The 26,040-nt window shown below is 35.6% G+C and overlaps 1 protein-coding gene across 1 annotated transcript in view; it reads left to right on the top strand.

Moving 5' to 3' along the window:
* Positions 1 to 1,873: 1,873 nt before the first annotated feature.
* The window catches only part of LOC120537077 (CD9 antigen-like), a 35,922-nt gene continuing 11,755 nt past the window's right edge, over positions 1,874 to 26,040 (top strand). Inside the window, exons 1-5 of the mRNA XM_039765717.1 lie at positions 1,874 to 2,114; positions 10,965 to 11,067; positions 17,305 to 17,402; positions 19,160 to 19,234; positions 24,623 to 24,724. Of these exons, the coding sequence (XP_039621651.1) occupies positions 1,905 to 2,114; positions 10,965 to 11,067; positions 17,305 to 17,402; positions 19,160 to 19,234; positions 24,623 to 24,724 (588 nt within the window). The 5' untranslated portion in view covers positions 1,874 to 1,904. The remainder of the gene's footprint in view (positions 2,115 to 10,964; positions 11,068 to 17,304; positions 17,403 to 19,159; positions 19,235 to 24,622; positions 24,725 to 26,040) is intronic.

Here is a 26,040-nt window from a genome sequence, read left to right as displayed (position 1 = left end):
GCAATCTACCTAACATAAATGAAACAGTCCTCTTTGGATTTAGGGTTCTCATGGAAGGGCTTGATGAAGATGGTCACGTAGAGTTCTACCTTTTAATCCAGAAGACATGATGGACATGTGAAGAATGCACAAACTTCACACAAGCAGAATTTTCCCCTAATATTTAAAACCAGGACTCTAGAGCTGTGATACAATACCGTCTGAAAACAATTTAATATTTGTTGTCAAGTCATCTTATAATTTCACCAGAATCATTAATCTGTTCTATACTATGCTGCAGAAAGGTCAAAGTCCACAGGGCACACGTTTATCTTTTCTTTGATTTATATTATCAGGAGTTTTAAATTTCTCCCCTCTGTTATATTAGTCACCTTAATTCACCTTAAGTTATATTTCCATTTACTTCCTTTGTCATTATTAAGAACATAAACAATTTAAGAGTGGAAAACTCAAAAGAAAAGCATACATACTTGCATATACAATCTGTATGTATTAAATGAAAGTGTGTATTGTAGACCTCTGCACGTTTGTCCCTGTTGTAATAATATGTGGAACAAATTTGAACGGGGTGGCACGGTGGCGCAGTGGTAGCGCTGCTGCCTCGCATTTAGGAGACCTGGATTCGCTTCCCAGGTCCTCCCTGCGTGGAGTTTACATCGGACTGGACTTTTGCTAAATGGTCCAAAGTCCTCTTTTCTGATGAAAGTAAATTTTGCATTTAATTTGGAAATCAAGTTTCCAAAGTCTGGATGAAGAGTGGAGAGGCACATAATCCAAGTTGCTTGAAGTACAGTGTGAAATTTCTACATTCAGCGACGATTTGGGGAGCCATGTAATATGGTGGTGTTGGTCCACTGTGTTTTATCAAGTCCAAAGTCAATGTAGCCATCTACCAGGAAATGTTAGAGCAGTTCATGCTTCTCTCTGCTGACAAGCTTTATGGAGATGCTGATTTCATTTTTCAGCAGGACTTGGCACCTGTCCACACTGCCAAAAGTATCAATACCTGATTTGATAACCATGGTATCACTGTGCTTGATTGGCCAGAAAACTCGCCTGACCTAAAAGAGGAAGATGAGAGACACCAGACCCAACAATGCAGACAAGCTGAAGGCCTCTATCAAAGCATCCTGGGCTTCCATAACACCTCAGCAGTGCCACAGGCTGATCGCCTCCATGCCACCCCTCATTGGTGCAGCAATTCATGCAAAAGTAGCCCCAACCAAGTAGTGAGTGCGTACATGGATATACTTTTCAGTAGGCCAACATTTCTGTATTAAAAATCTTTTTTTTTATTGGTATTATGTAATATTCTAATTTCCTGAGATACTGAATTTTGAGTTTTCATTGCCTTTAGGCCATAATCACCAAATGAAAACAAATAAACACTTGAAATATATCACTGTGTATAATGAATCTATATATCAGTTTCACTTTTTGAATTACATTACTGAAATAAATTTACTTTTCAATGATATTCTAATTTATTGAGATGCACCTGTAAACAGCACTCTGAACCCATCAAATTAAACTTGCACTATACAATAATAATCTAATTCAAACAGAATGACATCTTTATTGTGTGGGTTTGAGCACAGGCCACACAACACCAGTCCCAGATTCCCATCCCATCCCATCCCATCCCAACCCATCCCATGGACTTCGCAAGCTCACTCTGTATTTGTATGAGTTTTTAACGAAAGACTCCGGTTTCCTCACTTTGCAAGGGCGAGCAAATTAACGGTGTCAAGGACTTTAACTTGAACCTGAACGAGTGCACATCCGTTAACGATCTGGTCTTACCTACAGGGATATTTTCACTTCTTCATGGGTTTCTCACTCATTGGATTTTTTTTATTATGTAGTACTCTGTTTTGCCAGATGCGCACGCCTAACAAGCGCGCATGCGTATGGGCTGGGCTCGCCAGCTTCTGGTTGTGAATTGCTGCTGCTGCCGCCGGTTAGCTCTGTACTTGCTGTTCGGCAGGAGTTTATTTTCTTTACAGAGACAAGAAGAGTATTTTTCAGAATTCCTTTCTTATAGGGTAATGATGTTGGACGGCTGCGGGCAGTGCTGCAAGATCTTTCTTAGGATCTTTAATGTGCTTTTTGCTGTAAGTATGAGCTATAGAGTTACGGAAATAAGTCATGTTGTGTTTAGGGAAAATGTGGTAACTATCTGTTCTATTTGCCGAAAAAAGATACCTACTAAAAAGCAGCGTTTCTAAAGACAGTGGCGTATGTAGTTAAAATATATCTGGATGCCTTTGCCGAGATTACTGCTATAATATACGAGGATTCCGAGCATTTGTCTGGTATACTCGAGAAAATTTGAATTTTTTATGTCACAATACACTACACTTTAAGGAGAATCCTTTCTTATAATAATAATAAAGGTAAACGAAAATGGTTACATCGTTGTATAATTGGGAATATTCTATTTCCTAGTAACAAGTGTTTTTACAGGTTTTACAGGTAACAGCCTATACATTTCCTACTGCGCACCTCTTATTCAGAAGCGTGACAGTGCGCCATCTACTGTAAATGGGAAATGCTGTTTTGTTTCTCACAGTGTTAGGTTTCGTTTTTCCAAAGCTAAATACTGTAGCAACTAACGAATGTGGGAGCCTTCTGACTGGAACGCAGTAACCAATAAATTGTTTTATTCAAGAACGTAGCCATCTGTTAGGCGATGCAAGGCAAACATTTGAACCCGGTCGCTCCAGCGCTCACTTCTCTTAATTAGCCGATATCCTTTTCCTTTCTGTTAACGACCTCTCTCCGCCTGTGTTCTTCCTTTACCCTCTTAGAGCAATTGAGAATCCCACTACATCGCTTAAAAGATGGGAACACTCTAATCTATTACTTATATTTTCCTCTTATCCCAGTTAATTTTAGAGGAGACCACTCTGTTGGACGATTCAGCAAAGTGCAGCAGAATTTGAAGCCGTTAAATACGCGTTAATAAATGTCAAGTAGTCGATGAGTTTTCAGAACTGGTTGATAGTCAACAGAGGTTATCGCAGGTGGGGATAATCTGGAAACAGTTTTTAGGGCCATATTTTGGACTGTGTTGTGAAAAACTGAAAACGATATTTTCGTATGTTTTGCCCTTAAGGTCATATTTACGCCATTCCAGATTATCAAAGCAGCATGTCTATACTAACATTTGTAATAAATACTAGTAAATTTGAGTTTACAGGAGATTAATACTTTAAAAACTTTTACATGCATAAGATATTTGGGGACAGATCTCAAAAAGCATTGCATAAACGTAGTGAGTATGCTTTATGTAATACAGCAATCCCTTTCTCATTTAAATCGTTGTTGGTAATATGTTATTTGATACATTTTCTTTAGACTGTGTTTGGCATGTAGGTGAATGGAGAGTGTCCACATTACCATGAATGTAATTAAAACGTACAAACTGTCCTGCTGATGTTTTTGACCTTATGTGAGTAAGTGGCAAGTGAGTAAGATTACTTGGCAGTAATCTTAAGAGTGTGTGTAAAGTGCAATTTAACGTAATTTCATTTATTCCTTAATTGAACCAACTATTGGTTTATGTATGAAAGCTGCAAGCAATGTAGTGCAGCAAATACTGGTTTAGATACCAGAAACTTTGACCAGAGCCATTCATTTTTATTGTGAGGAATATACATTAGAAAGTGTTACTGTGAAAACGTGAAAAACAATTTAGACTTATAATAACTCAAAAGTAACTAAATGCACATTTTAATAGTAGAGCAGGGATAGGCAAAATCGATCCTGAAGGGCCACAGTGGCTGCAGATTTTCATTCCAACCCAACTGATTAATTAGAAACCAATCCTTGCCAACCTCAGATTTTATTTAATTATATAGCTTATTAATCTGCAGTGTCATTTTCTTATATTGTAGATTTTGTTCTTTCCAAGGAAATCATCCACATAATTTGAAGTCTATCATATTTTTCTCTTGTGTTTTATTAAACAAAATAGTGCATGATGAATTCATAGTTGTAAATGGAAACAAGTAAGATGGAGGACTGCTGTCTCCTTTGTCATTTGCCTCTTATTGCTAATAAGGAGTCATTGAAAACACTGAATGCAGCTGTTTAAGAGTGAAATAAGCAATTAAGGGTGGGGTACCTTAACCAGCAAGACCACTAAAATGAAACAGAAAAATGTCACTTGAGCAATGAGTGCTTCATTAGCAATAATTGTCTTCTCATTAAGAAACTGGGTTGTGACAAACCTGCAGCCACTGAAGCCCTCCGGGACTGACGTTGACTACAACAACCTTAGATGGAAATACATATTGGTGTATTTAATCAAAGCAAAAAAAAAAAATACACTTGCCATCTTGTAGTTGGACATTTGACACCTTCATTACATATTTGCTGAAGGCAACTTTGAAATAACAAGCATGCTTTCCAAACTGAAAATAATCAAAACTGGATCTGACTGGCAAATGACATTATTTTAATTATAGGAAGATATTTGTAGAGGAGATAAGAATATAAACATATACTATAGATCAAAAGTTTTAGAACACTTAACATTTTTCCAGCTTTATTGCAATTTAGGCTGCACAAGTCCAGTGAATATCCTGAATTGGTACAAAGGTAAGCAATGTACTGCCAGAGGTTTAAAAAAAAAAAAACCCAAAACTAAACTAAAAAATAGTGTCATTTTCAGAGTTATACAAAAAACTTTTCAGGGAACAATTAACAATTTAGAGCCTTTCTGCAGCAAAGGAAGTTAATGAAGCCTTAAAAGTTCACACAAACAGTTTCTACAGGTGTTTAGACTTTTGTGATTACTTATAAATCATTTGTCTATGTAAAAGCTGTGCAGGAATAAACTGTGTTGCTACACCGTTTAAAGCTATCGTAATTATGAGAAAAAGGCAATTAATAAAGAAAGACAGGCAGACCATTGTATCCCTTCACAGTGTACATCTTTCCTTTAGAGAAATTGTATAAAAGGCCAAGGTGTTGGTGAGCACAGTGTCCTACACCATTAACAGGAACTTGGAAACTGGAGGAAACTCTGACAGGAATAGGTGTGGCAGACCCAAAGCCACAACTGAATCAGAAGACAAGTTTCTTTTGGTCATCTTTCAATAGTTTTGCAATGTTTTTCTTCAAATGTCTTTTAAACTATCAGTCCTTATGCAAGTGCTAGTTAGCTGTCTTGTAGGAATCTTTTTTTTTAGGTCCTTATTTATTGCAGAATTCTGTTTGATTTCTTAACTGTGTCTGAAGTTCAGAATGCACTTGTCATTTCTTGCATATTACATGCACCACATTTACAAATTTGTCCCAGTTTAATTTATTTCTTAGAATTTCTCATCTCTGGTCAAAGTTTTCCTTGCCAAAATTACATTTATTAGTTTTAAGTTTTAAAATAAGTGCTTTGCCAATACAGTGTAAATATGTTATGGTCACTAGATCTTAATTGGTTAGAAGCTGTCTACCCCCTGAATTCAGTGTTTTTTTTTTTACAAAATAATACATCTAGATAACCCTCTCCTGTTGGCACTTTCACATATTTTGTTTAAAAAAAACAGTTACTGGTTACATTTATGTAATCCCCTTATTGTGCTCCGCCTTTTGCAAGGTTATCCCAGGTATTTTTGGGTAACTAAGATTCCCACTTTATATAATAGCCTTATCTTAACTTTCTTTTTAAAAGATGTATACTGACTGTACTGTCTGCATTGGGAGAGTGTCTGTATCGCAGGCCTCGGTTTCCAGTACCTTTCAGTCAAATCAACATGTGGCTTATCATCCATTTTTCTGGCTGTACATACTTATTCATGTAAATAGTAATGAATACAACCACAAAGAAACATAACTAATATATGAAGCTTCATAGATAAGTTATGTTTTGTGTGTGTTGTCAATTTAAAAAAAAATGGTATAAATTAGTTTTTTTCCTTTGAATTCCACTAAAACTTTAAACACAAAGATGCTTGGATTGTGAATGTTGTCGTGTATTCCTCATATCTAATGCTTGAACCTTTCCAGTAGCTTCAGAATTTCGGAAACTTTAAAGAAGTGCATCTCCATGAAACAATCATTAAAACACATATTAATAGTTGTAAAATACCCCTTAATGGGAAACGGTCCTGATTGATCAATCTTTTAACAGTGAAAAGTACTCTTTCGTGTAGGAGCTTTGAAAAAATTGTAGCATGAAATTATGCCGCAGTTTTGGCCAGATAACAGCGGATTGTTGGCATCACTGGTATCTTATTAGCGGTTGGGTAGGGGGAAGAACTAAGCAAACCCAGAATCTACATGGCACATGGTGAGCAGATTGGCTATTTGTGGCTTGGCCCACACCATTGTGTGTAATTTTTTTTCTACTTACCGCTGGGCAGGAAGCAGCTTCCAAAGCGGAGGTACATGGCAAGGCACCGTTACTGGAAATTAATTGACATCAATACAGTTTATGCCTTTGTCAGTTACATTCAACATTAAAGAAGAAACCTGCAAAAACAATAAAAAGTATTCTTTTACACACACACTAGATAATTGCTTGCTCTTTGAATGGTCTGGTTCCACGAACACCCCTTAAATGTGAAATTCACAAATATTGGACAGCCCCAACAACCCGTGCACACAAAAGCTGCGTCATAAAATCAAACCAACATTATAGATTATGTCAACTGTAGCACAGTAATTCACATTCTCTTTCACCCTGTAGGCATGCTTTATAAAAAACTTGCTTAATGAAACATTAAAACCCTATTTATTAAAATTTTTACTTTATATATAAAAAAAAAACAAACACTCGGTACAATAAAATAAAAAAATTAGTACAAGTTGAAAATCTCACCTGTTACCTAGACTTGTAGTTCTGTTGTCAATAAACTAGTAACTACTCTTGGTGTGGTGCTAATCATATCTTTTCCAGGAGAAGACCCATTGTGCCGTAAACTCCAGGGGCTCAAGAATGTGTCTGATAACCAAGCACTCCTTTTTTTAATTAACTGGTTGATTCAGAGGGCCTCTCTTGAAGCGATGGTATAGGCCAAATACGACTGTGCTGGAAAGTCATCATTCAGTCGCAAAATTTGACATGTAGTGATTTTCAGTCATGTAAGCTGACATGGTTCGGCCATGATGCCAGCAGCAGCAGCAGTATTGGGAATTCTGATATACCCAATGCTTAGAAGTCCCATAAAGCGACATCAGCTTTAGTGACAAACTGAACAGGTGAGAGAGGATACCACAGTGTTGGTCAGCACAGGCCTTAAGAACTGAACAACTGACTCTGTCTGGTCCTGCAGGTTTTCCTGTGTTTAGCCTCCTCCATAGTCTCCTAACTTGGTTATCCGTTATGGACAGCCCATACTAGCGATCACAGGCGGACTTGTGGTAATCATTTTAATGTAGTACTGATGGTGTTAGAGGATTAGTCCTTGGAAGATGTGGTGAAAGATCTATTAAACTGGTTCCCTTCTAGTTCTTGAGTCTAGTAATTATGTCTAGTCCTTCATGTTGTTCTGAGTGAGTTTTTCTATTTTAGCTATTCCTTCAGTCATTTTTTTCTTCTTTAACACTCACTGAACCCATTAAGAGCTTCTTTGCCACCAGATCTGAGTATCTTTAGTAATTCAGGGCTTGTTGTTTGGAAACCAGCACTTTTTAGGGTACAGTAGTGTTGACACAGAAGTTAATATAGTCTGTGATGCAGTGGCTGAATCCCTCGGTATCATTACAATATGACTCGTATATCATTTCCAAGTCAGTCCTTTGGAAGCAGTCATTCAAAGCCATTTTGACTTCTACGCTCCAATTATTTACTATCTTAGTGGTAACAGGTTGCCATCTAATAACTGCGTAGTAGGTGGGAGTAATACAAATAAGATTGTGGTTAGATCTTCACAAAGATGCCACATACTTACACCTAAAGGCATCTTTAACATATAAAAAAAATGGAAGTTAGTCACCGTTCTTTCCAAAGTCACATGGTTGAAGTCACTACAAATTATAAACAATGAGTCAGAATGGTTTGTCATTTGAATGTTGGTAACAGATTTAATCATTTCTGTTACTGAGATGCTATTTGCAGAGGGATGAATATAGACATTAATACGGATGATGTAACACATTTCCCTGGGCAAATAACAGGGTTAAATTCCGATAGCCAGAATTTCAATGTCTGAATTACAAATTTTTGTTTTAACTGTAATATGCTCTCTTTTACTCCACTTCTCAATAACACAGATAACTAGAGCCCCTCCTGTCTTCTTCCACCTTGCAGTGGGTGGTTCTCTATCTGCTAAAATAAGAATAAATCCATTAACATTAAAATAGTGCCAGGAAGTATTACTGGTAATAAAAAAGTACTGAGGTCCAAAAACTTGTATCAATACCAAAGTCGAAATTTTTGTACCGATTCAACATTTGTGTCATGTACAGTGTCAGTTTAAGCCAGATCTCCGCAATACATAAAAATCACACCTATTTAAATATTGTGCATTGCTTAATTTGATAAAGCAAGAAAATCTTGGTTCTGTTTCAAAGCTACATTTGTCCCTCTATGAATTAGTTAAGAAACAGAGTGCAAGATTAACGAATGCTCTGAAAAAATGATGATGTGACTATACAGTATGAATTCTAATCCATTTAGATTGTAGCATTGTGCATTCAAGGTAGGGAGTTAGAAGTATAACGCCATGACATACCCGAAACAAAGGAATGGAGACATCACATTCACCCTGTAATGTAGTGTACATGACTGCAGTGGTCTGTCCAGCCATTCATACATTTTCAACTGACTAATCCAGTGCACTTTTCGCAAGGCAGGGATCAGCCTTGGATGTGGCGCCACGCCCGTACACATCCATGCTTAATCATATGTGGCTCATTTTGAGTTCTCAGACAATCTAACCAGCATGTCTTTTGGATGTTGGAGAAAACTGGAGTATCTAGGGAACGTCCATGGGCAAGGCCATCTATAGCTGTTGCAATTAAAAACAGAGAAGTTAAAACTGTTACTCTACAATTATGATGAAATGAACTGCTCCCCATACATTCATTCCAAATAACTTTTCAACCACTCTTCATTTTTCAATTTGGCTAGATATTCACATGGCCCATTTTGTAATGCTTTGAAGCATAAAGCAGAGTTTTTTTTACTGATACAATGTATAGTTCATGAACAGAAATGCAGAGGTGCGCTTTTAGCAGTACTCTTAAAACCGAATACTTAACTGCTGAAAATGACTGAAATGTGAAATGCAGTGACTCATTTTTAAAGTGTATGGAAGTAAATGGAATGCAGTTTACAGTTAGGAACAATTAATGCTGTCAAGATCAGACTAGTTTAGTGGCTAATTCTAGATTAGTAAACGGTTATAAGCAGTAACAACGTCTGATCGCTTCCGTGAGACACCTTGAAAAGAACAGAACAATGTGTTTCATAGGAATTCTAAAATATTGAATTTTGTCAATGTGTCAGAAATAATAATATATACTTTTTTAAACTGAGTTTTTAATCCCACATACTCACCTGCACGCACACACACACACACAAGCAGACACACACGCTTTCACTGGCCTCACAAAGAGTCTGAAATCTCACTTTGTGCTAAATTTAAGGGGGAATTCCCCTTCAAAACTAAATTTCAAGACAGGCCGCAGTAAGCTAGCATGAAGAACGTATGGAATCTGATTAAAATGGATACATACATGCATACTTCATCTATCCATCCATTATCCAACCCACTATATCCTAACTACAGGGTCATGGAGGTCTGCTGGAGCCAATACCAGCCAACACAGGGCCCAAGGCAGGAAACAAACCCCAGACAGGGTGCCAGCCCACTGCAGGGCGCACACACCCACACACACACTTAGGACAATTTAGAATTGCCAGTGCACCTAACTTGCATATCTATGGACTTTGGGAGGAAACTGGAGCACCCGGAAGAAACCCACGCAGACACGGGGAGAACATACAAACTCCACACAGGGAGGAACCATGAAGCGAACCCAGGTCTCCTTACTGCAAGGCAGCAGCGCTACCATTGCACCACCGTGACGCCCACATACATACTTAATGACCCTGTAAAACTCTTTTGTGTGAAGGAATACATTCAATCCATTCATTCATGTTCTGAATTTGATCTCTTCCCTCAACATTGCAATAGAGTTAGATAATATTCTGCACACACTGGTTTAAGGTGGAGATCAGCCTTGAATGGAAGGGGTCTCAGTACTTTGTAGAAGACACTCTTACACATTGAGTTAGTTATTTTGAGAAATTAAGCACCCCAGCCGGAAAGCAACCAACGGTGATTCTGATCTGCACACACATGCAAGAATTTTACTGTACTTTCTACCCAAAAGTTCTAAAAGCCTATACCATTGTGCCACCCTTAATTGTTAACTGTTTAAGATTACTAATTCTTTTGAGAAGGGAAATAAGAATTTTCATTGATTATGTAAATTGCTCATTTTGATATGTTTAAAATTGTTTAAGTGCCCTGTTCCCTGTATCTCAAGAAAAAATGTATTTGCATGGCAGGGCTAGGATTACTCGACAGTGAATAAGAATACATGGAAAAATGATATGTTCTGACACATACTAGGATAACACATTTCTTACCGAATTGACAATGGAATGGTTGCATTTTTTTTCTAAACCACTATCATGGAGTGGTTTCATGTGGGTATTAGTGTATCTAGAAATTCAGTTAAAATTCAAACCTTATCTACCAAAATTTGTGTTTAAAGTCAAAGCCAGAGTCTGTTCCAGAAGTAAGGCAGGCTCTCCACTTTTACCACAAACTTTAACTTAACCAAGCAATATTAACAGTTGAAAGCCAAGACTTCTAACTGTTGTACTTAGAGATCTCTCTTAGTTCAAGAAAACATTTCAAAGAAAGATTTTTTCCTGTAGTAGTAATAGTACATTCTTCATGCCAGAAAAATTAAGAGCATTTTTACCTTCTTTATCGTTACAGTTTGCCGGCTTGGCTATTATGGGTCTGGGCCTATGGTTAAGGTTTGGACCCAGTACTCAAGGCATCTTTAATATTGATATTGAAACGCCACAGTTCAAGATTGGTAAGTGTTGTTTATTTTCCTCTGTATAATTACTGTTCACCAATAATCAAGCTCGATTGCAGTTATTTTAATTACTTAATTTGTTTTGTTAGCAATATGCTGAATTTACTTTCCTTTATTTATATTGTTTCCCTTTCATTGGTTTTATTTTCATAGCTGTAAATAACTTTAAAGTTGTTAATTGTTTACTTAATTATTTAAAATGAAGATGTTTGTTTTCATTTTAGTTATTGCTCTTGTTAAACACTTATTCATCATAGAAAAATTATTTATTTCAAATTGTTGGCCATGTTCATTGAAATGTGTTCAGCACTTGCTTACGTTATTTATATGAGACAAGTTTTTCACAAATTAATTTTCATGTTGTTTTGATAATTATAGTTTAAAGTTTCAGGCTCAGGAATTTTTCATGCTTTAACCATTGTATTTATCAAGAGAGATTCTTCACTATCAACAAGTTCACTGCTGATGTATACTTATCTGCATTATTTATTTTATTTTAAGAAACAAGTAAGGGAATTGGTAAAGACTTTTCTTGTAAACTAGACAGATTTTTCAGACTGTGTGAAAATATTTAAATGTGTTTGTAGTCTTCTGCCATCTTGACTCCTTCAAAACACAATGACATTGAGGTCTGAAACTGTTGATTATATTACTGATTTTGTCTTAATGTTGCATCATTGTTAGGCTGGGTATCAGCACTGATGTCCCGATTCTGGTTCACAATGCCCAGATTCGATTCAATATCAATTTTATCTTGACTGAATTAGTATGCGAAGATATACAGTATATGAAGTGGTGGCTTTTTTAGATATTACTTAGCCATGCATACAGCAAAAGTTTATTTGAAACATGTCTACATATTGACATCCTAACATATGCACAAGCATGGAATAGAATATAAGAGGAAATACTTTATTAGTAATGAGCAGTTAACATCACAATTTGGAAGATTTGGAACAAAATATCATTGTTCTTTTATTTTAAAGGGAGCTTCTTGTTTTAATACAATCCAGTGGCATCTACTGTATAAAACATCTGTATCGTCTTGTGAATGATATTATATAGCTATCAAATATTTGCTTCTTAAATAATACATTTTATTCAATATCCTGTTTGTGTGCTATGAATCTCCATGTAGATGTCTTCAAATAAACTGTTAGCCAAATTTATTCCCCTATTGAACATTTAAAATAATCTCGAATTAGTGAAAATTAAAGATACAGCGGGAAGACTTTTATTTCTATAATTCTACAAGTTACACATATCTTCACTTGCTCGCTTGTAGCAATCACATTAATCAGCCTCGAAAATGTGTCCTGATACTACTCTGACAAAATGGAAGCAGGATCTGGAGCTGATGCTAGTTGACAGTGGCATTAAATGAATGGAAAATGAAAGAAAAAGAACCATCCATCATAACTGATAACGGTGCTATTATAGAGCTACTTCAGTTCGGCTGCTTTGAGTGCTTGCTTACTTTTGTATCGCAGGCTGCTCTGAAAATTCCAACAATTGGATGGATGGATGAAAAGGTGCTTTGCTGGGTGAGGCACGTTGTAGTGTGTCTTATCTTTACAGATAAAAACTTGTATAGAGTCTGTTATTTTTGGGTAAGAGGCAAAATAAAAGGAAGCTTGGAGCCACCTGCCACCTCCAGTTCAGGTAGAATGCTTAGGCCATACTTGTTTGGATGTTGACTGAGATTACATTTATGGGTGATATCGGAGAAAGCCTATTTCTCCAATTTGTTGTGTTACAACAATAATTAATGTCTGAGTTGCACAATTTACATATGGCTTTGCTTTAGTCCCGTTGTTCTTTACCAACACAACGTTTAAATCTGTAGTAAGTCGACACATTTTATTTAAATGTCTAAGAGGTTGATACAAGTTAAAGGGGACACGATTTTATATGAAGTAGTAAAGTGTTAGTGCCATCTACTGAATTTGACTCCAAAAACGAAGATAAGCAAAAATGTACATGTAGTAATTGACCAGGATAGAAATTCACAAGATGGATCTTGAGACTTTTAAGAATCAATATTGAATTGATTAAGTGGAAAATTCAATATTTTTACCTAGGCCTAGTCATTATTCTGTCATTTTAAGATATTATGCAATTCCTTCAGCACCACTGCTTATCCTCTTTAATAAAACCCCTGTGTGCGTCCAGGTGTCCGTGTGTGTGTGTCTTTTGGTGAAGAGCGTATGCGCGAGGTTCGGTGCGACACGCAAACCGGCATCGTAGACACACACACACTGGAAGCTGAGCACACAGTGAATGGCGTAGCCGCGGCTGCGCATGATAAGCAAATAAAGGACAGCATTGTTGGGGAGACCGTGGATGCACACAAACTGGAAGCTGGGCACACAGTGAATGGCGTAGCCGTGGCCACGCATGATAAGCAAATAAAGGACAGCATTGCTGGGGAGAGTGCTGATTGGGTAGTCGCGGCCCCGCACATAAAATCCATTGCTGGGGAGACGCCACACATACTGCCCCGTGCATGTTTACTAACTAACTATCTACTAACAATATGCCACCCAAAAAAAAAGGACACGTCAAGTAGGACAAATGACACAGACACTCAAATGGTGTATAAGCAACATCTCCTGGAAGAACGGTCAGCTCAGCAAGTAAACATCAACAAAAGAAAGGCTGAAAGACAAAGAAAAATACGAGCAAATAGATCGATTGTAAAAAAGAAAATGAGCGTCAGAATATTCCCCGTATTAATTTGGCTCTATCCTCTACTAATTTACCCTTTACCATAAGAAAGCGACAATTTCCAGTTACATTAGCCTTTGCCATAATAATTAATAAAGCTCAAGGGCAAACCTTAGAAAAAGTTGCCATTTACTTGCCAGAACAAGTATTCAGCCACGGTCAGTTATATGTGGCATTATCAAGAGTTAGAAGTTTTACAGATGTTGCTGTCAACGTTGTAGATGGTCCTAAACAAGAGTGTTTACAAAAAATGTTGTCTATAATGAAATTTTATTGAAAAATTTCTTGAGGTAAAAAAAAAAAACATTTTCCTAAATATCTTCTTCAGATATTGTGTATTACAGATTGTTATAAAGTTTTACAGTAAGGCAATATTAATTATACTTACTGTATTGTCATATACTGTATGTTTCTATTTTATTTTTAATATTATTTTACTTTAGGCTTCTTGCAAAAATATTTTTAACAAAAAAATTAAGACAACAAACAGAATGAGGTCAAGGTCCCTTGCCATTTAATATAGACTGTTCCTAATAATGTTTATGCAATACTGTTCTAGCGCCGGTTATTGTAATGGGCTTAATGTCTAGTTGATACATAATGATTTTGCAGAAAATAACAAAAATACTACTGTTAATGGTTCATACAAAATAGTTATGTGTACAGTATATACTTTTCAAAGTAAGTAGGTGAATGAAAAGGGTTTATTACATTTGGTTATTATTTTCATGTCATATTAATGCTTATGTTCTCTGTGCTTTTTACATAACAGGATATAACTAACAATAATCTAGTCCTCATCAAGGACCTAAAATTGGATAAACCTAGAGAGAATATATTTACTTTTTCACAATACTGTGTATTTGCACCACTCATTAACTTTGTTTATCATCATGTCAGCATCCCTTAGCCTTTAGAGTAGCCTCATTTTTGCCATACGTTATTAATGAATGTTTTAATTATAGCTAGTTTTAATTATTACCCAGTGGTAATGGAAAGTTGGTTCCATTGAGCTTAGGCATTTACAGTGTTTATAGAGTCATTATTATTACATGTGGAGATTACGGTGAAATCCTTACTTACATGTGGTAATCAACATGCAACATTTGTTAATTCCTGTGAAACTGATTGCCTGTATGTGAGCGGTGTGCAAAAGGTTCCATCAAAATGCAACCAACCATTTTGCCTTAATAATCCATGGTGTGAATAATGCATCAAAATCAATTTATTTTTTAAGTAGCGATGAGATACACAAAATAAACATTCTGATATGTAAAGTATGCAGTTGTAATGATCTGATAAAATCATAATAAAAAAATGAATCCTGCAACTGCATTTGCCACAGCAAGACTGCTTATGTTTTAATGTCTCATTTTAGTTGCTGAGGTGCATTCTGCTAGGAAAAACTTTGATACAGCAGTTTAATAAGCCATATATAAATATAAATATATAATATACTATGACAATATAGAAGGTAGGGCTGTCAGATTGAAAATCTCTAATTGAATGTATTTCATATTTATTTGAAGGCATCTTAATTTAAAGGAAAAGCTGACATTTGATTGTAAAACCCTGATGACAAAGGTCTGTCTGTCTGTCTGTCTGTCTGCCTGCCTGTCCATCCATCCATAAGAACAGTTGTTTGTCTTATTTACGATGATTTTTGGCATCAAGTTGCCCAAACGGACTATGCAAAGCTGGAGTATTTTTTTCTGATCTGTTTTTGCACTTTTTTTTTGTGTGATCAGCTTTTTTTTAATGTTGACTAGTTAGCTTGATATTTTCATTAGTAAAACTTCAGCTTTTCAAAATGTTTCTCCTGTGCCCTAAAAGTATATTTTGTATCTGATTCTGATCTGATTTACTCATAAACTTGAGATCCCTTACTATTGTTTAATTCTAAGACCTTTTCATTAATATCTTCTGATTTTCCTTTTATTACAACTGTTTAAAATACCCCACTTTAAAGAGGCTCATCAGCGTTCGCCAACACATTGTGTCCCACAATTACTGTTCATCATACATGGCTGCTAGTTTGATGCATAATGCCTAAACCAATAAGGTATAATTAGAAAGTTTCAGTTTAGCTTTATTAAAATTGAACTGCATATGTAAAGGAGATTGTAAAGACCTTGACTTTTTACTGTGATTATCCCATAAGCCATACAGCAGCTGCTTTTCTAGGTGAGTCCACAGGTGCCAACTGGCTTTTTATGTAGAATGCCTGATATAAATGGTACCCTATTGTTGCCTCTTGGACACCTCCAAATTAATAAAACAAGTCTGCCTTCAACCTACTTGCCTCTTGCCATCTCTTTTACTTCACTCGCTATTCTCACCCTCTCAAAATTCTTTGTACTGAGTGATGTGCCAGTCCTTCAGGTGTTTGGCTAAATTGGTTGTGTTAGCCTGTTTAGTTGATACTGTGCAGTTACAAATCTTGCATACAGACTTGGCCGTATCTTGTGGTGTTCTGGTCCCATTTCCACTCTAACTGCCCTCTTTGTCAATTAAGTGTGCTGATGAAGGCTCCGATTCTGCTGAAGCAGCCATCTTATTAATACCTGCAAGTGGGTGGAAATGGGCCCAAAACTCTAGCCTTGCTGATTTATAGCCTATGAGGCTTAATTGTCAAAAGCCAGAGTGCACCCGAAGTACACTCGTAATGAGGGCTTAGAATTGATATCATTAAAAATGAGTATTGAGATTAAACTTGTCAATATTTCAATACTTTTGACAGCCTTATAATAAGCATAAAAGCATGTACAAACGTACATCTAATGGCCAGAATAGTTAGTGTAAGTTTTGATTATATTCGAATATTTACTGATTTTTAATTTTGAAATTAAAATCTTACTTTTTTGGCTATTTTGACAGCCCTAGTGGTGTATTTAGTGTCACCTTTGCTCGGTGCCCAGTCATATGGACGATAAGTACATGTTTAGATAATGTTAGCTTCTTTTTTGTTTTTGAACTCTGAGGACAGCATCATAGGACTTTCAGAATGCACTCTTGAGCATGGAAGTAATGCTAGAGTGGTGTTTAAATCCACCTTGTACCATTGGCCCCTTGAGCTTAGAGTTGGAAATGAACCACCTGATAGATTGTAAACTATTGAGTCACAAAAGGAGCTACAGTATAAAGGTCTAATATGTTTTGTTAAAACATAGAAGAGCTACATGTTGTGCCAAACAGGCATTTTTTTTGGATGCTGTGTGACTTGAAATGTACAATCCTGTGCCACCCCTTAAATCACAAAATTTTACTGGACCAAAAAGAGTGCAAAGTCTAACAGCAGATCTAGACTGAGACTTGTAGATACTGTAGATGGGGTCTGTTCTGACATCGGCAAACATATTTGCATTAGTCAAACTTGCATAAATAAATTGAAAATCAACTACTGTATTATGTAATTGAGTCATTCTGCTTATATTGGCATTGTGTACGTTTTTAACAAGTTACGCTGTACATCAGTCAATAATTTTCTTGCCTGTCTCTTGTTTACAGGTGTGCTTGTGCTGATTGCAACTGGAGCTGTGATCCTAGCTGTAGCTATCCTGGGATGTTGTGGAGTATCCAATGAATCGAGAGTGTTACTGGCAATAGTAAGTGTTCACTCTCCTGCCCCATACTTTCTTTAGGCATATATTCCTTTCTGTTATAACATAAGTCCTCTTTTACTGCATTTTTTTCTGCTTTTATTTAATTTCATCCCCTTTATAAATACCTTTCTGTCATAGAGTAACATCATTTTATATTAGTTTCCTTCCATTTCATTGTACTATTTTTCAGTATCCTTTTTTTATTGTGTTACATTTCTTTGTCTTCATTCTGTAGTTTGTGGAAGTTTGGGCTCATTGGTCATGTTTATATAGCCAGTAATTAAAAAAACAAAATGCATCAAAGCTCCTAATATGCAGCTCAGAACAAATCATAAATTATGCTGTAGCACATACTAAATGTATGTTTTTGCTTTTTGAACAGAAAATAAAAAAATGTAAATAAATATATTTATTGGACATTTTGCTTCGTGACTAGAGGCTTATGATTGCAACAACCTATGAACTTTCTGAGCAGCACACCCATCCACATACAGCAGATACCCCTGAGAATTAGAATTGAGGAGCAACACTTACAGAATTGTAGTGAGTTGTGTGCAAATTTACTTTCAAAAAACATTAAAAATTTAAGAAATGCCCTTAAGTCTCACTGGTGTAACTATCTTATTCTGATTTGTCACTCAATGTGTGCTTACTACATGACTTGTTTAAGTTACATTTCTAATCAATAACTAGTTTATCACATTATCATAATGGATACTGCCAGCTAACAACAGAAGGCGAATGCTGAATTTACTGTTTTATAAAGAAATTGACCTGATTATTTCTTAGTGGACATAAATGGTAAATGTGTGTGTGTGTTAACTGTTATCTGTGTGATGAAAATATCCTTTAATAAAAAAAGAAAAAAAAGCCTTTATTGCAGCATAAAACCCCTCAAATACAGTAATTTTTGAGGTCAAGCATGGCTTAATAAAATTAAACTGCCATAAAAAAGTTTGGATGCAAAAAAAGTTGCTTTCAGTTGATTACTGACAGAAACGTGGTGACTATACATTATATTAACGGCAAATATAACTCATGCAGAAAGTTTTTGCTACATGGTTTCTAGTTTCTCATTGTTGGAAAGCTCTAAGAAGTAAGAGGAAATGGTGTACATTTTACACAATTTATTTCTGATTTTATAGCAAACTTTTCGATTTAAGGTTTTCTGTGGACTAAATAATGACTCTTTTTGATTTTGTGGAGTTTCATGAAAACTTGAAGTCAAAGGTGGTGTTTGCTCACATTTACATTTGACTTAATCATGTATCTGAAACTGTGCCAAGTGCAGACAGACAAACACAGCAACATTGTCCAATTCCCCTTCCTTCCAAACCCCACACAAATATGAAATCACAAAAATATTATATAAATAGATTTTGTAATTAAAATGATTTTCAGTATTGTGTTATAGTTCCATAGCAGTTAGTCTGTCTTTAGGTGAAAGTCTCTGCCAAGACTCTCATCTTGTGGTGCAGTTATTGGGCATCTGACTCAAGACAAATTGTTAATGGACAAACTGATGGTTTCCACTTATGCTTCTTTTAAACTGTACATTTGTTAAAATTCGCTTGGAACAACACTATTCATTTGTAAGTTAATTTTTTGCTTTCTTGTCATTGCTGTTTTATCCATTTTTGCCTGTTTGTTTCCTTTTGTTTGCTTTTAATTTGCCAATTGCTTCCTCCTTTTCACCTCTGTGTTTTTTTTTTTTAAACTTCTGACGTGTACTATAATGGAGTATTTTTGTTTTAACCTAGTTCACCGCATTTTTGGCTGTCCTTTGTGGATTCATGCTTGCCGCTGGATTTTTTGCTTTCAATAAGAAGGATGTGGTATGTACAAGCCAATGTAACATTGTCATGAATAATAATAAAGGATCTTTTTTTATTTTTTAAATCTGAGTAAAGAAATACTCCTTTAACTCCTTTAAACACAAGGACAGGGGAAAAAAAAAACAAATAATATTTTGCTTGTATTACTGTTGCCCTAAAAGTCTACATTGATACTCTGTTACAATCTTTTATGTTTTACTGCATATCCCTCTCTTACACCTTCTCTATTAAAACATGGAAATTGCTTTGACTCAAAATGGAATGGCATGTTGAATAAAATATATGAATGTATTATAAGGCATAACAATAACAACTAACATAAGGCATAGTAGTACAGTTCTTGTACAGTTGAATGTCATCTTTTGCCTTTGAATAATACCTTTTTAAAATAAATTCAAGTTATATTCAGGTAGTGCTGTTCAATCTGACAGCTCTATTACAAGTTTCCAGTAGTATCTGTGCATGACATACACATATACCACAGCTGGGATTTAGAACTTCAGTCCTGTTGGGCTGCTGTGGTTACACGTTTTTGATCTAAACCAGTTTTCTAACTTAAAGCCAATTATTGCTTAAACAACATTTTTGCACTTCATTTCAGTTAACCCATACATTAAGGTTCTATTTTCGTATTTACTTCTTATAGTTTTAAACATATATTCACTGTTTTTAATTGCTTCTTGATTTGCTTATCTTCTGCCAAATTACAATGAAATGCAAATAATAAAATACACAGCAGTTTATCATCAACTCGGTTGTTGTCTCCATGAGTGCCCTACTTTTATTTGGACTTAACACCTTAGTTACTTAAGAACTTATTTCCTAGTTTCTTGGTTTTGTGATTTCAGATTTCATCTTTACCACAATTTCTATTCCACTGTTCCTGGTCTTCTGGATATTTAGGTTGCTATTTACTAATGAGTATACCGACTATAATTAATCTATAGACTTAGTTTCTATAATGCCTCCTTTACTGGTCATTAATTATCAATGTTGATTAAACTCCACAGAAAAGATTGTGCATTAATAGGAAAATGAGTTAGAATTAGTTAGTCCAACATTTATAACTATGGCAATAATACAAATATTTCTGTATTTCATATCAATGTAAATCTGTCACTGAATGCAGAATAAAAGAAGGAAAAATAAAAGGTAAATTTTGGGGTTGAGTGGGGATAAATGGCATTAAGCCCCCAGGACTGAAAGAGAGAAACTTAAATGGACTTGATTCTTTTTACAGCTCTGAGGACTCATCGTGAAATATTTGACTTAGAATATTTGGCATGAAATGGAAAACAGTCGACTACTGACAATTACAAATCTGCTTCAGTTCACAATCATTTGGAGACTATTTTTATAAGAGGGAAATATAAAATAATGGAATGATTTGGTTTGGTAAAATGAAAGTACTAACAAGCCATAATACTAAATAAAGTTATGAGAAAGGATTGGCTTCTAATTAAGCAATTTGTTGGGAACAAAAACCCTGCAGCCACTGCTGTCTTTCAGGACCAAACTTGAGGACACCTGTACTACAGTAACAAAGTTTACTTAAACTCTCCTGTCCATTTCTTTTGTTTGCTGTTTTTTTCTTTAGCTCAGTACTTCTTCACACTCAGTCCCTTTCCTGTCCAACCATTATTGGTTACTGCGTAGGTCTACCTCTTTTCAATTCAGTTTAATGTCATCCTGGATAAACCCACTTGTGGCCACTGCAGTCCTTTTATTTCATGTGGCAGTGATGTGTGTTGCCCCAGTGCATCACTGCTGTTCTGCTGCTTGCTTTGTACTATCTTTATGGCTGAGGTTTGATTATATATTACTGGCTTGAAACCGGGGCTTTAAAATGCAAATCCCACAACAAAGTATTAGGATTTCAGTATGTTTTTACATATATGTCTTTAGTAAAATAAATGCAGTAACTTTAATGTAGATTATGCTAACCGGTGACTGATGGCTGTATCTTAGACTTCAGCAAATTGGTCCTCAGCATGAAACACTGAAGTACCACTAGATTTTATGAAACGTTATTTTTTGTTATTTAGCTGTTTCTATGATATACTGAAGTATAATTACAAACATTTCATAAGTTTTAAAGACTTTTATTGACAGTTACATTAAGTTTATGCAAAGAGACAATATTTGCAGTGTTGGCCCTCTGCAATTCACACTGGCAAGCTGTCAATCATCATCTGGGCAAAATCCTGACTGATGGCAGCCCATTCTTGCATAATCGATGCTTGGAGTTTGTCAGAAAAGATCTAACAACACTGAAGCAGTAAACTTTTTTGTGAAAATTATTATTTGTGTCATTTTCAAAACTTTTGGCCACGGCTGTACTAATACACTCAACAACAGAAACTTGTGTTAACCTCTCTCAAGTTCCTGATTTGCTTCCAAAGTTATTATTTTCAACAATGTTGATTAGTAACTTGTGTTGTCATGTAATTGTACATACTCTCTGTGCCATACCTAATGTTAATTGGTCATTAGGTTTTACTCACCAGTCTGCCAGAATTTTAGGTTACTATACTCGCACCTTGCGAGCACTGGGCTTTTTTTTTTCTTTTCTTTTTAATATGTGGTAAAGCATTGTAGATGTGTAAATTTATAATACTGACCTGAAATACTTTACCATTTTGATTGAAGAGCTCCCAAACTAAGCTATACTGATCATATTTTATGTTCATGTTGTAAAATGATTTGGAATTTAGGTTACTAATTGTTATCATTTCTCTGTTAGCCAAAAATGTTTTAAAGTAAGATGATTACATTTCCTACTATTAAATCAATAACGTACTTGATCAGGTTAGTTGGTTTAAACTCAAAGTAAATTAAACAATAAATGTTTAAGCATCCTTACTGGAAAATCTTAATTTACTTTTGTGGCCAAATTGTAATATGTGTTGGTTGTAGCTTATGTGTAAATAATTTCATTTTAGCAGCAAAAGTACTTTTTTTTCACCCACTAAGAGCTAGTGTGAAAATAATTGAGAGTAAAGTTAAATATAAGTTAATATACAACATTTACATTCTGTACATAAAAAGCTTTTCAACAAATAAGTAAACATTCCAAACGGGGCAAAGGAAAATCACTTAAAAACGTTTGAAAATGGCAAAGTGAAATCTTGAATTTAATCAAATTCTGGAGTAAAGGTTCAAGCAAGGATCACAATGAGGAGGATTTCAGCCTTTAAACATAGTATACACAATCTACAAATGTATTTTGAGGAAGTTGAGCCTCTTCATCAGAACGTTTGTACCTCCTTAAAAGAAATATGAAATTGACAATTATACGTTTGACACCTGTATACAAACACTGTACAACACCAAAGAATAAAGTAAAAAAAAAAAAATACAATGAACATTTCTTCTTCCCTGACAAAAGAATCCTAACTGTTAAGTTTCTAAAGCATTCTTCTCTTTTATGTTTGTATTGTACTGCATGTTATAATGGACTAACTGGTAAGTAAACCTGGAAAACCCACACATAGTTCTCTGCTGATGAGTTACTGCTTCTAGCAGCTGTCAGAAGTAATGCATTAGCTTCTCTGTATACAAAATACTTCATCTGCATTATTACTTATTATTAGATTTAGTATTAAAAATAAGGGTGTTTCATGTTTAATACTAGATTGGAATTATAAAAAAAATAAACTTTTCAAATGTTTATGCTGGCTAAAGATTGTGCTGTGCCGTCTGTTACTAACATATGTCCCTGAGCATGACGTAAATGTATTCCCAATAGCATATACCATCTTTCATTCAACTAACCCAACTGTGGATATATAATAACTGTTCATAAGTCAGGGTGAATCGGCATACAATCAACTCGATTTGTATGAATCATCAAGATATCAGTCCAAATAATTACCTTTGGGTTATTATATATGGCCACATGCCATTCTTCCCTATTGAAGTAATGTTTGCAAAAATGAAAAATGACCCAGCTGAGAAATGTGCTGATGAATGAGGACATCCACAACACACTAATTTTATTGATTAAATCCTTTCAGTGATGTTCAATATACACTATATGCACAAAAGTATCGGGATGCCTGACCATTACACCAAGAGGGACATTTCATTCCTGTTCATAGGCTTTAACAAGGAGTTGGTCCCCCTTTTTTTGCAGCTATACCAGCCTCCACTCTTCTTGGAAGGCTTTCCACAAGATTTTGGAATTTTCTGTGGGAATTTGTAGCAATTCATTCTGTACAGCATTTATGAGGTCCGGCACTGAAGTTGGATGAGAAGGCTTGGCTCACAATCTCCATTCAAGTTCATCTCAAAGGTGTTTGATGGGGTTGAGGTCAATGGCTCTGTGGGGGCCAGTGAAGTTCTTCCACACCAAACTAATCCAACCATGTCTTTATGGACCTTGCATTGTGCACTGGAGCACAGTCATGCTGGAATAGAAAAGGGCCTTTGACAAACTGTCCCCACAAAGTTGGAAGCATAGCATTGTCCAAAATGTCTTGGTATGCTGAAGCATTAAGATTGCCCTACACTGGAAGTAAGAGGCCTAGCCCAAACTCTGAAAAACAGCTCCACACCATTATACCTCCTATACCAAACTTCACGGTTGGCACAATGCAGTCAGGCAGGTAATGTTCCCCTAGCATCCAACAAACCCAGACTCGCCCATCTGACTGCCAAAGAGAAGTGTGCTTCATTACTCCCCAGAACATGCTGCACAGTCCAGTGGCGGTGTGCTTTACACCACTCCATCCAACGCTTGGTGATGTGAAGCTTCCATGCAGCTGCTCGACCAATGTACCCCATTCCATGAAGGTCCCACTGCATAGTTGCTTACATTAATGCCAGTGGATGTTTAGAACTCTTTTTAGCTTTGAAATCGTTTGTGACTTTTATATACCATGCACCTTAGCAGTCATTGACCTCACTCTGTGACTTTACATGGTCTTATACACCTTTGGCACTGGGTCTGATTGAAACACCTGAATTCAATAATTAAGAGGTGTGTCCCAATACTTTTGTCCATATAGTGTATATTTGTAGTTTGTTGTGTTCGCATGTATATATAAAACAAAGGTGATAAGATCAGTTCTTTTAAATGTTATGTATTCTTAACACTTGCAGAACCGTCAGTATCATTTCTATAATTATTTCACAAAATAACAAAGTTGATATCATAAAAATAAATTTTAAGCATAACTGGAGGATTTAAAATATTTTAAAATTAGTTTATTTAATTTACTTGTAAATCCATATTGTATAGCTGTGAAGGGAAATGCCTTTATAGATACTTTGTCATACAGTGCAGTATCTGATTTCCTGATGTAGATTGTAGTTATATTTCATGTACTGCTCATAGATATCATTCCCAGTAAAATAAGTTACTTTTGTCTAATTTTTGCATTTCAGGTAGCAGACCAGCTAAGCAAGTTTTATGAAACTATCTATTTGAAATATGTGAAAGAAAAAGATCCCAGCCTAGTGGTGACTTTAAAGATTTTGCAAAATGGGGTGAGTTGATAATTTAATGCCAAAAAGGACATATAACATATCAAAGCATTAAAGAAAGAAAACAAGATAATATATTAAACTGAAATTTGTGAATGCGGAACAAATAGACAGTATGGAAAAGAGTCCACATCAAGAACAGAGAGTAATGCACTGCAAAGAAAAGAATAATTTGAACCAGTATGATGCAACATATTAATAATGGCATTGGTGTAAAGCAGTGCTTCTCAATTATTTTCTGTCATGCCCCCCCTAGGAAGAAGAAAACATCTCGCGCCCCCCCGCGCGACTATAAATAGTATCATTTGTCTATAAAATTGTTATAAGTACCCCTCTGCATAACACTGTATCTTTATTAACGTATAAGAGAATAAAAAAAGAAAGAAATATGGACCAATTTACAACAAAGAATAGCTTTATTAAATGTAACAGAAAAGATTTAAAGTGCATTCTAAATTCAAAAAAAATTTAAAAGAAAAATAAAAAAGCATGTTCCCCGAGGTCAAAGGGGGGCGTGCCCCACTATTTGAGAAGCACTGGTGTAAAGTAACACTATCTCACATCTTATAACTTCGTTATTTACTTGTTTTTTCTAAGTATTATCTAGTTTTTAATATGAAAAATAAGTACTGTGCAGCAATGGTTTAATGACTGTTGTCATGACCGAGGAGAAAGTGTGCTTCCTGGTGCTATGATTAAACATGTATGCTCTTTCTATTGGACCTGGCCTCTGACCAGACTTGGTCCACAGCTTCATCACATAAATAGTTTGTCATGTACAGACCACAAGAAGATCACAAACCAAAATCTGAATCTTTGAAAAACACTGTTTTCTTTTGATTTCTGAGAGTTCAAAAGAGTGCCGTAGTATTAATGGAGTTTTTTGACTGGTTCAAGTAAAAATTGTTCCAAATACTCATAAGTTTCTCTGAGCCCATCATTTTGGGCAGATTGAACTGATGGACTTGAGCCACTACAGCAACCATGGATATGTGCTGCACTTCTAGCAGAAGGGTGCGTTTGACTGCCAAACGAGAGATGGTAACCAGCAATGGCACTAATGAAAGCAGTAAATATAATATGCAGCAGTTTGATTAAAATACAGTCGTCGGGTGTAAACATACAACATATACCAAAGGGAGTAAGTGATAATGAGAAAATACAAGTAAATGAGCTGCAGAATCATTAGTAGCAGTGAATTAGTAGAGAAAACAGGTGGTGCAAGTGCTAATACAGGGGAGTCGTGTTAAACTGGAGAATGCACACAAAAAGAAGAGTAAAGTGTCACTATCAAAAGTAATTTCTGCTTCATGTATTTT

This window comes from Polypterus senegalus, chromosome 10 (assembly GCF_016835505.1).
Source record: "Polypterus senegalus isolate Bchr_013 chromosome 10, ASM1683550v1, whole genome shotgun sequence".
In the NCBI taxonomy this organism is placed as follows: domain Eukaryota; kingdom Metazoa; phylum Chordata; class Cladistia; order Polypteriformes; family Polypteridae; genus Polypterus; species Polypterus senegalus.
This window is presented reverse-complemented; position numbering and strand designations above follow the sequence as displayed.